This window comes from Carcharhinus amblyrhynchos, chromosome 4, assembly GCF_965287045.1.
Source record: "Carcharhinus amblyrhynchos chromosome 4, sCarAmb.v2.hapA, whole genome shotgun sequence".
NCBI lineage: Eukaryota > Metazoa > Chordata > Chondrichthyes > Carcharhiniformes > Carcharhinidae > Carcharhinus > Carcharhinus amblyrhynchos.
Genome location: NC_137327.1, coordinates 59,090,901 through 59,105,138, shown reverse-complemented (window position 1 = coordinate 59,105,138; position 14,238 = coordinate 59,090,901). Strand labels below are relative to the sequence as shown.

At 43.9% G+C, this 14,238-nt stretch overlaps 1 protein-coding gene across 1 annotated transcript in view; it reads right to left on the bottom strand.

The window, feature by feature from the left end:
* The window catches only part of LOC145342052 (RNA-binding Raly-like protein), an 883,196-nt gene that overhangs the window by 264,753 nt on the left and 604,205 nt on the right, over positions 1 to 14,238 (bottom strand). Inside the window, exon 5 of the mRNA XM_080187223.1 lies at positions 10,909 to 10,984. Coding sequence (XP_080043349.1) covers positions 10,909 to 10,984 — 76 coding nt within the window. The remainder of the gene's footprint in view (positions 1 to 10,908; positions 10,985 to 14,238) is intronic.

The following is a 14,238-nucleotide window of genomic DNA, read 5'->3' as shown; positions in this document are numbered from 1 at the left end:
TGTCTTATTATTCCACATGTTTGGTGGATTGGACAATGACCATTGTATGAAGCTGTACCATAGCAATGCACAGGAGGAGGCAGGAATGTATTTGAGGTGGGCATTATGGTGGTGGTTGGGGGCTGGAGACGGGTCAAAATGATTTTTCTTTTGTCAAAAATCGGCAGCAGATCAACTTTATTGTAATAAAATCTGAAGGGCAATCTCGTGTTTGAAAGAACCCTTAAGTCTCCAGAGCGCACAGCAAGCTGATGAAGGGTTCATCTTATTTGCTAATCAGCAGCAAACCTCAAACCGCAAGTTGAGATAATATCAAAGCTTTGTGCTAGAAATATGTTGATTCAGTTTGTCCTTGATTATCTTGCACAAACAGGCTCTGTTCCAGTTGTTACAAATCTATTAATTTATACCTAACAATAAAAAAAAATTAAAACCTGCCTATCTCTTGAGCTAACATCTGCAAGCACCCAGTGTACAGGCAAACGAGGAGGAATATTTTGGGATACAGTGCGTAAGTAATCTGAAATATGTCGTATAGTAAGCCTAGGCTGGTGGGTGGGCCTCATGAGCGGCCCTCCTTCATCTCAGTGACCGCAAGATTGAAATTCAGCTTGTTCATTAACCCCATGAATAACATTAAATATATTTAATACACCCCAAATATTTCATAATGAGTTTTCAAAATGCTTAATCATTTATAAGTAGAATTATCAAATTCAAATGACAAAAAAAAGAAATATTTACAGTTTGGACACAGGGGGATCACATAGCTGTCAAAGTCAATGCTGTGTACTAATAGCATACACCTCATTTCACGTGCCCTTGCATTACACAAGCACCACTTCCGTCAAATGGGTATGAAAAAAACTGACCTGGACGGAAACCTGCAGCGTGTGACAATCTTGTGCATAGACAACGGTTAACAAAATGTTTGTGGATCACCTTCAGAACCCAGGTAGACCAAATGTGGCCCCCCCCAGTCTTCGGACTGCCCACTAGTGCTGCAGCGTGTTCAGGGGGAACAGAGCACCTTGTGTTAATGGTTTTCAAAGCTCACCACCAATGATGTTTTCCTCATCTCATGTCTCGGTCTCATCCAGTGGAATTTTATGGCTTCTCTCATCAGGGGAATCTTCCGCTCCAGCCAAAGTCAATGGAATTTTGAAAGGCTCGCTGAATTTTACAGCCCCACAACAGGGCTATCGATAGAGATTATTGGCTATGAATGGTCAATAACTATATCATGAGAACACTGAAGTGGTCGAGGGTGGACTAGATGGATTTTAATCTTTACGTGCCCAACAATTCTTATGTGCTGAAGTAGATTATTGCCAATGCCCCAGTGGCTCAGCAAAGAAAAGCAAACATTTTACTACTTTTCTATGCCTTATAAAGAGGCAACATCTCATATTTGACTCCTTAGTCAGCAGTGCAGCAATGAAGGAGGTGCAACAGACCTCAATATCATCTGATTAGAAGTGGTCTGGCAGTGCTCACTGGAGCCACAAATAGACAACGGCTACCTGGGGAAGACGCTGGTACCAGTCAAATCACAGTTCAGCAAAAGCCAACACCAACTGCAGAAAATGACTCAAATAGATGGATATTCAAGTGTTGAGGGAGGAAACGGGTGAGATAGATCAGCTAACTTTAACTTAACCTGCCCAGTGGATTATCTGATCCTCTTTGTTCCTGTTGGGTCTGTTCAATTAAAATTAAATCTACAGAGATTTAAATCTACCTTTTTCTTTATTCTTTCATGGGGTGTGGATAATTCATCAGCATTTATTGCCCATCCCCAATAACCCTCAAATTGTGTGAATTACAAGGCTATTGGCAGCGCACGATCAAGGATGGCCGATTTCCTTCCCTACAGGGCGTCGGTGAACCAGATGGGTTATTCGAACAATCAATGATCATTGTCATGGTCACCACAATCAAGACCAGCTCGACGTCCTAGATTTTTTGAATTAATGGAACAGATTTAAATGTTGTGATGGGTTTGAACCCATTGGCAGACTTCTGGGATTGAACTTTCTCAGGTTCCTCTGTCCCTCTATCGAAAACAGAACAATGCCCCATTATATTGGTTAAAATGCAGATATCGTGCATTATTGCCAATGAAATGCTCCAGTGATACCACAAAAGTGGTTAGGAGTCTCCATGTGGGGATACTTCAGGGTTTTCAAAATTAAACAACACTAATTAGAACAGAATTTATTCTTTAAAATCTACATCAAACTAAAGCTACTCCCCCTTTTTGTTTATCAGAGGCACGTTAACCCTCATAACAGAATTTGAGGTGGTGAAGTATACCATTTTTGCTTTCTGAATGTGAACTAAAATGGACAGCATTGAGAAATAAGATGCATGATTAAAGGTATCTTTCCATTTGGTGACTATAATCCTGGCAATAGAGTCATAGAGCGGAATGATAGAAGAATAATTCTAAGTGTCAAACTAGCGTGAAAATGGGAGAGTTGCAAGTCCATTATTTGGGTGAGTTTTTATACCCAATCTTGTGCACATAGTATATGAAAAATGGGCTAGACCATTTCACGGACGATAGGTGTGACTTAAATTGGCAGCCGGTGGCAGAGGAAGCTACTGCGTTTGTGCAGACATTGGTGCAAAGGCTTCACAGCGAAAGACCTGTCAGGCCTCTGCTGTTGCAGCCAGCCTGAACCAACTTCAACTACAAGCCCCCTTCCAACAATTGTGGGGGCCTGCGGCCAATCGTGGGCCTGACACTGTCCAGAAATGTAGGCCCTGCTGCCCCCCTGACTGATTGTGCCCCCCTCCCCTGCACTGATCTGATAAAGAGTGGCAGCAGGCCACCCTCCTTCACCTCACTAATCACAGGCAGACTGGCAACAGGCCCCCCCCTCTCTGATCAGTCTGCCCAGGCCTAGTCCCACCCTCTCCAGGCCTGACCCCATAAACCTCACCCCCATAAGCCCCACCCCTGGCAATGCCCAGTGGGCACTGCCAAGGTGCCGGTCTGGCACTGGCCAAGGATCCCCTGCCCTTGGTCTCTTGGCAGGGCCTCAATGGCCTCCAGTTCTACAGGTGACGCCAACACGACTGTTCCCCATTCACGGGGAGCAGGTATTTTCCTTGCCGTAGAGAACCTTTCTCAGTGAGGCCACAAAGGCAAATGAGCCATGATTGAGGGCCACATGATAATGATGTTTAACGTAACTTTAAGTAATTTATTCAGCCCCTCGCTGGACATGGACGAAAGGCTGACCTTGCTTAAAGTCCAGTTTTGGTAAGGTCGCGAGAGCTGAGCAATCAGGCGCGATCCTGATTTCTCATCAAAGGGTGGAGCAAACCAGTAGAATTCTGCCCATGAAATCATTGAGGTGTATGCCTTTCTATTTCACATGCATATCAAAATACTTCTCAAATGTCACGAGGGTCTCTGCCTCCGTCAACCTTTCAGGCAGAGAGTTGTAGACTCCCGCCACTCTCTAGGTGAAAGATTCTCCTTGCATTCCAATGTGTTAGCAATGGCTATGAAAAGCAAGCCAACCATCCCTCCCTCACCCTCAATGCGCCACACACACAAACTACAGCTACCCTATTCCCTCAGTTGCCTTGAATCCCATGCCCCAGTGAGGGGATTGTAAAATCCTGCGAACGGCTTCCTGGTGAAGCAGCGGAGAAAAACAGGAAAATAAACTTCCTTTATAATCACCATTGTCAAAGGGTTTGAGTTATAGTTACTGTTTGGATCAAAGCATGACAATTTCCAACAAACAGCTTAATGACGCGACATGAATAATTCCCACTTTGTAAATCACACATTCCTGACATTTTACACATTTTGCACCATAGCTAGCAAACCAGGGTAATTTAGTACAATGAAGTTGCCATCGTCCCAGGTGACCATAGGCTGCTCTCTCCCCTTTGAGGGAGAGCTGACTGCTGGTGATTTAACCTGAGGCTCACCACATCTCAGGCGAGGGGCAAGGTTGAGAAGGCGGGTCCTCATGAATAACTTTAGCCGGTACGGAAATTGAACACACGCTGTTGGCATTGCTCTGCATCACTAACCAGCTGTCCAGCCAACTGAGCTAAACTGACCCCCATTTAGTCCAATACAAAGCTTGTGAAGAAAGCTGAATGGGATCTTTCCTTTCTTTTCTAACAAAGGAAGCTGTGAAAAAGCTGACTTAAGCTCTACTAACAAAATTCAGACATGGTCGATAAATATTCCTGCTAAATATTTTGCAACAAAGTACTGGACAGCCCAGCTTTGTGCGGCAGTGTCATCAACGCAAAGGTTGGTGTGAGTCTTTATAGTCTTTTGGTCACTCAGTGCTGAAGGCAGCATTTTATATTGGTGCCACAGATTTACAACTGCACCCGCAGTGACTAGAGAAACAATGGATCAATAAGTGATGTGTAACTCCTTCCTTTTTATATTTATCTCTGTGGAAAATATCAAATTAATATAAATGCCTACAAACAATAGAATAAGTATCTGCCATCGTTTTCTTCAGCATTCCCAAAAGATTGAGCCATAATGCCAAGGAATTCGCCAATATCACACATGCAGCCATGTGGCCTCACAGTCATATAGTGGTGATGTCACTGGGCTAGTAATCGAGAGGCCAGGCTAATGTCCGCAAGATACGAGTTTAAATCCCACCACAGCAACCTGTGGAATTTAAACTCAATTAAAAGCTAGTTGCAATAATAGTGACCATGAGACCAAGATTGACAGTTGTGAAAACCCATCTGGTTCACCAATGTCCCTTAGGGAAAGGAATCTGCCGTCTTTACCTGGCCTGGCCGACATGTGACTTCAGACTCACAGACCCTGACTCTTAATAATATTGGAGTAATTCTAATTTGATGGTGAGATGTTCCCCTCGCAGTGCTATCCCTGAATTCTGCCATTCCCCCTGTATATCTAATAGCCCACATTTAGGGCAACAGAAAGTAGGATCTCTCTGGGAAATATTAACAGGGCAGAGTCGGCAATAAAAGATTGAAATCAAGTCAACTGTCCCTGCAAGATCTTGTTTGTGAGCCAGTCAGGCCCTCAGCATTCCAGCACGCTATTTAGGGTTGACCAACCAGATCCAGGGATTTCTATAGATTCATGGATATTTCTCCCAATTAGATCCAGATAACTTTGCAAGAGTGAGATGATCCTAACTGAACAAGCAGTGGGCAGTTTGCGAGTGCAGTGTGCGGAGTAAGTGTGCAATTTTAGTTGCATAGAATCAAGCAGTATCTTACACACATTTGAGGGTAATATTCCCCTAATGCCACTTTGCTGTGTGTGACCCATTTATTGCACTGCACACTCCCATTAAGGCTGCCATGTGACTGCGTATGCATACACCTTGAAGTGACTTCTTCTATTGTGTACCCTATTTGTTTCCTGCATTCTACATAAAGGGAGGTGATGGCGTAGTGGTATTGTCATAGGCCTAGTAATCCAGAGATCCAGGGTAATATGCTGGGGATCTGGGTTCAAATCCCACCACAGCAGATGGTGAAATTTAAATTCAGTGAAAATCTGGAATTAAAAGTCTAACGATTGCCATGAAATCATTGTCGATTGTTGTAAAAACTCATCTGGTTCACTTTAGGAAAGGAAATCTGCTGTCCTTACCTGGTCTGGTCTACATGTGATTCAGACCCACAGCAATGCGGCTGATTCTATGACTGAACAAGTCACTGAGTTGATGGGCAATAAATGCTTGCCCAGTGATGCCCATATCCACTGAATTCAAGAGGACCATGGCTGGTCATCCACTTCAATGCCTTTTCTCCCACATCGCTTTATGTCATTGCTATTTAGAATTCTGTCAATCTCTGCTTTAAATACTCAATGATTGAATTTCCCCAGCCCTCTGGAGTAGAGAATTCCAAAGATTCACAACCCTCTGAGTAAAATAAAAACGCCCTCATCTCAGTCCTAATTTTGAAATTGTGTCCCCTGGTTCTAACCTCCTCCACCTGGGGAAACATCTTACTTGCATCTGTCTACCCTGTCTTTTCCTTTAAGTGTTTTGTAGGTTTCAATGAGATCACTTTTCATTCTTCAAAACTCCAGAAAATAGAGGTCCAGTTTCCCCAATTTCTTCTTTCAAAACATCCCAGCCATCACCTCAAACTCCATTCACCACTGTGTCTAATGCCATTGCAAACCTCTCCTGTCCTCTCCTAAAGATTACCCAATCCAAGTGCTGGGTCATGCCATAGTTTCGGAGACATTGCACAAAAAAACACTGGTTTGTGCCGCCACAGGGTTACCAACGGTCCAGGGTTAACCTGGAGCCTCGAGGGATTAAACTTTAATTGCCCCCGTCGTTGCTGTGAGAAAGTTAGAACAAATATCATCGAAGAATTGTGTGCCTTTTCTACACTCCCTTAAACTTTTTGGGAAATCAGCTGTCTGACGAGATGAAGGGGGTTTGGGGAGGGGTGAAAGCTCGGGATAAAACCTCCAGGCGTGTGCCTAACCCGAGTTGGCAACCTCATTTCCTACCAACGAACAGCACACTCCCTTGGTGTTGATTCTCAGCTGAGAACAAGGATTTCATCATTCCTGGTGAGCATCCGCATCTGGACAGATGTTGATAATTAAATGATAATGATCACATTGCTCACAACTGAATCCTGCTCATCCCCAACCTGCTCCATCTTGTGTCACACAAACCCAAGGCCACACAATATTTCCCTGCTGAATATTTTCAGTCTTAAAATGAATGTTCCCAATCTCTCAGATCCTCATATCTAGTTTCCTCTTTCTCCTCTGACCTCCAGGCAGACAGAGGAAATTGCGATTCTTTTTTCTCAACATCCCGAGGGATTTTTGATTAGTCCTGCTTTGACTGATATTAAGAGAATAACTGAAGTTACAAGACCCCAGAGAGAAAACAAATTCCTTCATCACACTGATAAGGACACGGCTTCAGTGAAGGAGAGAGACGAAGAAATCTCTCATGTAGGGAACACCAATCCCCACAATAAAGCCACAAGAGATTTGTAAAAATATTATCAGAAAAGCACACTACTGCAAGTATCAAAGTTGAGATGAAAATAATGAATTCAAAACCGGTGCAGCTCTGGGATTAAAGACACGGAAATTGGTTTTAAAAAGGATTACAGAAATATATATATAAAAATCAATAGCTGAGGATTTTCAGCTTCATTCCATTATGTTTTGTGATTTCTCAGCTGTATAAAAGTTCGAATGAGAAAGTCCAGGTCAGGTTTCCCTTCACAGAAAAGAATTAGAAGACAAATATTTAAGTCAGCTCACAGCCAAGGTCAATTATGGGTCACCTGAGGGGAAGGGTCACATGTAGGCCCCAGGCCAGAAAGCCCATTCAATCCAGAGTCTTTCTGAGGAGGTGGCACAGTGGTATTGTCGCTTGACTAGTAATCCAGAGAGCTAGGGTACAGCTAGCATTAGTCTCCCCTGTTGCAGGATGAAGCCTTTAAATGATCATCAACCGCCCCCCTCCCTAACAACCTCTCTCCCCTCACTAAATCACCAAGCGCCACTGCACCGCACCCCCCCCCCCCCCCACCGTTTAAACTTTCACACAGGTTGGGGATGGGGGGTGGGTAGTAGTAGATGGCAGGAAGCCCACCTGTTAGATTTTATTTGACATCTGCCTTCAGACCTGCTGGCAGGGCAATGCAGAATTCTGTCGGATATGATCTGGGGCATGGCCAAATAGTCACAGGATATGAGGTAACCGAAGTTGTCTGTTATCCAGGGAACAATAGATAACAGGCTTCAGGGCCTTCATGAGATTAGAGAAGAACTTTGGTGTAGAAAAGAATGAAGGATCGTCCACAGATTAGCCTGAGTACAGTTTGTCAAATTTCCAACAGCAACAAATGAAGAGAAGTACGTCAACTAGATTTGATGTTGCATCAAGATTAATCTGGGTCTGGCTTGCCTTCGAACCATAGAATCACAGAATCCCTACAGTTGAGAAGGAGGCCAATTGGCCCAACAAATCTGCAACGACTCAGGCCCAGTCCCCATCCTATCCCTGTAACCCAGAACGTTTACTACGTCTAATCCACCTAATCGCCACACCTTCGCACTGTAGGAGGAAACCGGGGCACTCGGAGGAAACCCACACAGACGCAGAGAAAATGTGCAAACTCACACACAGACAGTCACTCAAGGACAGAATCAAACCCCAGTCCCTGGAGCTATGAAGCAGAAATGCCAGCCATTGGTCTATAACATTCTACAATTTACACTGAGAAATGGCGAGAAATATATGTGTATTTGCTGGAGTATTAGGCATTTCTACACGCTCGGTCACACTTCATTATGTCTTGGTGTCAACTGCTGTATGTCAGCAGTGAAACACCCTACAGACTCGACAGAAACCAGTCCATGAGACCAAGGAAGCAGTAGTCAACTGTGCAGGATCCAAGATGGATGCAGAGGACACACAAGCTCCATATGCCTTAGTTACGAGCCTTCAAAACGACATACAAAATGAAAATGCAAGTCATTTATTAATATCGAATACAATACCAGCCAAAAATCAACCAATGGTAATTCAGAAAACAGATGATTCCACCAACTGAGCGAGACGTAGGTAACCAGCTTCTCCAATAGCTCAGGAGACCAATATGACCAGGAACTGAATAAAGGAGGGACCAGCTTTGATCCCTGATCGCTACACAGGCAGCTTAATACACCAGACTCTCACCGACACCCCAGCAGGCAGTATGCTTTGAGGCAGAGAGAAATTTGCCAAAACTGAAATATTGGTCATCATAACACAGCAGTTTTGAGTTCGATGTTCCTGAAATCAGGAACCCCAGAGAATTCAAGAGAAGGCATGGTCACCAATGAGGGAGCATTTAAAATGGAGGTGCTTAAGAGGGTGGCAAATTGGACTTAATACCTGTGGATTCCAGTTTCCTTTGGGATCTACACCCCAGCGAGAGGAAAGAGAATCAAATTTGTGCATTTATTTGAGACGATAATACAAAATAATCACAAAATAATACAAAACAGTAGGAGGCCATTGGACCCATCGTGCCTGTCTCAGCTTTGTGAAAGAGTGACCTGTTATCCCCTCCTGCTGTTCCCCAAAGCCCCACAGCATTTTCTCCATCTGCAAATGCTGTTTGAAAGTGATTATTGAATCTGCTCTCACTTCACTTTCAGGTAATGCATTCCAAATCTTAAAAATTCACTGTGTTAAAAAAATTCTCTTCAGGATCTTGATAAGTGGCCAGTGGGCTGATGAATGGCAGATGGAGTTTAATTTAGATAAATGCGAGGCGATGCATTTTAGTAGATCTAACCCAGGGTAGGACTTATTCAGTTAATGGTAGGACGTTGGGGAGACTTAGAGAGTAAAAAGATCTAGGGGTACAGGTTCATAGCTCCTTGAAAGTGGAGTTACAAGTGGACAGAGTGGTGAAGAAGGCATTTGGCATGCTTGGTTTCATTTGTCAGAACGCTGAATACAGGAGTTGGGACATCTTGTTGAAGTTGTACAAGACATTGGTGAGGCCACACTTGGAATACTGTGTACAGTTCGGGTCACTCTATTATAGAAAGGATATTATTAAACTAGGAAGAGTGCAGAAAAGATTTACTAGGATACTACCAGGACTTGGATTGAGTTATAAGGAGACGCTGGATAGATTGGGACTTTTTTCTCTGGAGCGTAGGAGGCTGAGGGGTGATCTTATGGAGATCTATAAGATAATGAGGGCATAGATCAGCTAGATAGTCAATATCTTTTCCCAAAGGTAGGGGAGTTTAAAACTAGAGGGCATAGGTTTGAGATGGGAGGGGAGAGATACCAAACGGCCTAGAGGGCCAATCTTTTCACAGAGGGTGGTGAGTGCCAGAGGCAATAATAAAGGTGAGTACAATTCTGTCTTTTAAAAAGCATTTAGACAGTTACATGGGTAAGATGGGTAAGAGGGATATGTGCCAAATGCCATCAATTGGGACTAGTTTAGTTGTTTAAAAAAAAGGCATGGCATGGACAAGTTGGGCTGAAGGGCCTATTTCCATGCTGTAAACCTCTATGACTCTATCTCTCTGTTATTTTGCCAAATACCTTAAACTTGCGATAATCTCTGCTTATTGATCTTCCTACAAATGGAGATATACAAATCCTCATCTACTGTAGTCAAATCCTTCATGATTTGGACCATCCATATTAAATGCACTTTGCCTGCTCTAATGGGAACAATCCTGTTTACCCCATCCCTCCAAGTAACTGAAGTCCCTCATCCTCAAGAACTCAGCCTTTGTGTCGTGTATGCACACAGCAAACATTTCTCAGCTGGTTGCAGACCTCATCAGGGACAGAGTCAATTGGAGAATATGCATAGGCAGAGGAGAAGGTTGACAAGCTGCTGTTATTTTTTTTCTGAATTGTAATTTTTTGTTTCAAAGACAAAGATTAGAGCAGGATAATAAACAAGCTTCAGTGCATTATACTGAGTGAGCACACAGGCTTTGAGGACTGCAGGTTGCAGCTTCAAGTGAGAAGGTGGTAAATGCAGATAAAGGCAAACATGCTGATCCTTTCTCTTGCAAATGAATGCTTTCATGTGCTGGCTGTACGCGGAGGGTACTCCACCAGACAAAGCAATTTGGAAACTAATTGCGGTTCATAAATTATCTCCCTGTAGCACACAGCCTGAGAATGGATGTCATTTTTCCCACTTTGCTTTGTTTGTTTAAATTAAATTCTCTCTCCCCCTCCCTCAACTGGTTGCTAAGGTAACAATAAATCAATTTGCTATGCTAATACACAGCACAGGGTGTTCTTGCCCACCAGGAACCTAAACCTGATGATAAAGACAACAGCATCACTCCCGGGATAGGTTATGAACAAGGCACAGTTAGGTGACAGTATTTGTTGCTGTACTCACCCATACAAAGCACTGACGGGTCTCTTCTGCCCCGCTTTGAGGCGGTATGGTTTGGGTTCCCCAGCCATGTTTATATCTGTAAATACAGAGCACACAGACAAAAAAAAGATATTTATATACATCATTATTTTGTATAATCACCTGTCTTCTCTGCCTCCAGGGAGGATTGGAATGGCTTGAAGATGTGGCACTATTCCAGATCATACTGAAACTCCTTTCAGAGGCTATCTGTTACATGGAGTACAATGTTAACCACGCTTCCTCTCCTTTGGGCACTGACTAGGACAAAGCACCAAGTCCCCTTCACCCATGTGCCTGTCGACTACACTGGTTCCCAATCCAGCAGCTCCTCAAATTTAAAATTCCCATTCTTCAGCTCAAGTTCGGTCTTATTTATGTAACCTCATTCAGCCCTACACCGTCTGACACCTCTGCTGTCTAATTCTGGGCACAGCACATCCCCAATTTTCAGCAGGCCGCTGTTAGAGACTTTGCCTTCGGCTGCCAGTGCCCCAATACCTAGAATTCTTACTTACATACAAATTAGGAGCAGTAGGCCACTCAGTCCCTTGAGCCTCTTCCACCATTCAGTAAGGTCATGGCTGATGTAATTGTGACCTCAACTCCTCAACCCCCAGTCATCTTTAACTCCATTGTTAGTCAAGAATCTATCTACCTGTGTCTTAAAAATGTTCATTCATCCTGCTGTCACTGACCTCTGGGGAAGAGAATTCCAAAGATTCAGGACCCTCAGAGAAGAAGTCTTCTCAACTCCATCTTAAATGCATCAAGACTTCTCAAGATCTTTTATGATTCAGTCAAATAACCTTTTAATCATATGAATACAATACTCTCCCTGATCCTGTCCATCTTTCTTCCACTCTCCATTATTAATCTGTTTCTTTAGATGCAGCCTATCTGTACCATCTTTTAGTTACCATGCTACTTGTTGCCAAATTATGTCTGATAGCACTCTTGTGTGGTGCCTTGGGGGATGGTTCACTATATTTTTAAAGCTGCCATATAAATGAAAGTTGTTGTTGTAAACTTTCATTTCCTCTAGGTACCCTCCTGCTATTTTACACATGGGTCCACTCTTCACATGGGAGGCTCAAAGGTGATTATCAAAAGGTTGCTATGCAACAACGGGAGGAAGGATGGGTGGGGGGGCACCCACAATCAAGCCAGATCCTGTCCTTACCACAACAGATTATGAGCGGGAACACTGGCTAGTTTTCCTCGCAGGGTTGGGATCATCACGTCAGGGGTCCATTGCATGCCCTGGCCCGCACTGTATTGGCAGCAATCACCTTGAGAGGACTGGAGAAGCTGAAGGACTGGGAAAAAGCCTCATCATCATTGAAGGAACTGCCATAGGACAGAAGGATGAGAGAGAGAGGCTGCCTCCACCTTGAGGTGCACCCTTTGCAGTTTTGAAGCAGTGGAAAATGACCCCAGTTACTGCACCAGCACATTAGAGAGGCAGGCCTCCCTTGCAGGACCCCTTGCCTCCTTGGCTGTGAACAGACAGGCGGCAGGCAGCCTCAAAGACATCCCGGATCCTTGGTGTGCCCCTTGCCTCACCCCCAAGGCCCACAGGTAATTGGAAAATGGCAACCAACTATGAGCCTTTTAATGACTTTGACAAGATAGCCACTGCTTGTGGGCAGGCATCCTTTCCACCCACTACCCTCCAGCCTTCCCCAAAACGGCTTGGGGGCATGAGGATCCCGTCACAAATTTACGCCTTTCCCTTCCTCCATTCCCATCCCCATTGCTCCGTGGCAATCCCGCACAATACTTCGGCCAATTTGGAGAGAAAAATCTGAAAGCTCCAGAGCGCATAGAGGTAAAGATAACAAAATAATCACCTGAAACTTCAATACACCAATTTAATTTCCATTACTCTTCACATAAAGTCATTTTACTTCACTGCAGAGTAATTTACATTAGATTTATCTGGAGATTAAGTACTAATTCATCATTTGCATATTATTCTACCATTGGGTGCCTGTCATTTTGTTACTGCAGTTTTTATGATTTCATCTCCATTACAATGGAGCTCGCCTATACTACCAGGCGTGCAGGGTCACTAATTCAAACAAAATAACAAATACTTTGACGATGGGGCGGGTAGGAGAGGAGAGGGTCTATTTATTACTCATGTCCCACAGCCCTGGCACCATTTTAGGAAGTTCCCTCTTCAACATCCCTCCAAAGGTTATTGCAGCTTCTCTCATTGTCTGGAGAAACCAGACAATGGGACCCATCTCCAAATTCCGTGGCCTGGGTCACGGCTCCTCCCACTGCAACTGGATCCTAGACTTCCTAACCCACAGACCACAGTCAGTAAGGATGGGCAACAACACCTCCTCCATGATCATCCTCAACACCGGTTCCCCACAAGGCTGTGTCTTCAGCCCCTTACTATACTCCTTATAAACATTTGACTGCATGACCAAATTCCCCTCCAACTCGATTTTCAAGTTTGCTAATGACACCACCATTGTGGATCAGATCTCAATCAATGATGAGCCGGAGTACAGGAATGAGATAGAGAATCTGGTGCGGCAACGATAATCTCTCCCTCAATGTCAACAAAACGAAGGAGATTGTCAGCGACTTCAGGAAGCGTAGTGGAGGGCATGGCTGTCTCCATCAATGGAGGCGAAGTAGAAATGGTTGAGAGGTTCATGTTTTTATATGTTCAGATCATAGGTGTTCCATGTCCTGGTCCTTCCATGCGGACGCCATAGTTAAGAAAGCCATAGTTAAGAAATGTCTCTACTTTCTCAAGAGACAAAGGAAATTTGGCATGCCTGCTACAACTCTCAAAAACTTCTACAGAGGCACCGAAGAAAGCATTCTTTCTGGTTGTATCACAATTTGGTATGGCTCCTGCTCTGTCCAAGACTGCAAGAAACTACGAAGGGTCATGAACAAAGCCCAATTCATCATTCAAACCAGCCTCCCATCCACTGATTCTGTCTACACTTCCCACCACCTCAGCAAAGCAGCCAGCATAATCAATGACACCACACACCCTGGACATACTCTCTGCCATCTTCTTCCATTGGGGAAAAGATACATAAGTCTGAAGAAACGTACCAACCGACTCAAGAACAGCTTCTTCCCTGCTGCCATCAGACTTTTGAATTAACTTACCTCACATTAAATTGATCTTTCTCTACACCTTAGCTATGACTGTATCACTACATCCTGCACTCTCCCCTTTTCTTCCCTATATACGGCATGCTTTGTTTGTATAGCGCGCAAGAAACAATACTTTTCACTGTATATTAATACATGTGACAATAATAAATCAAATCA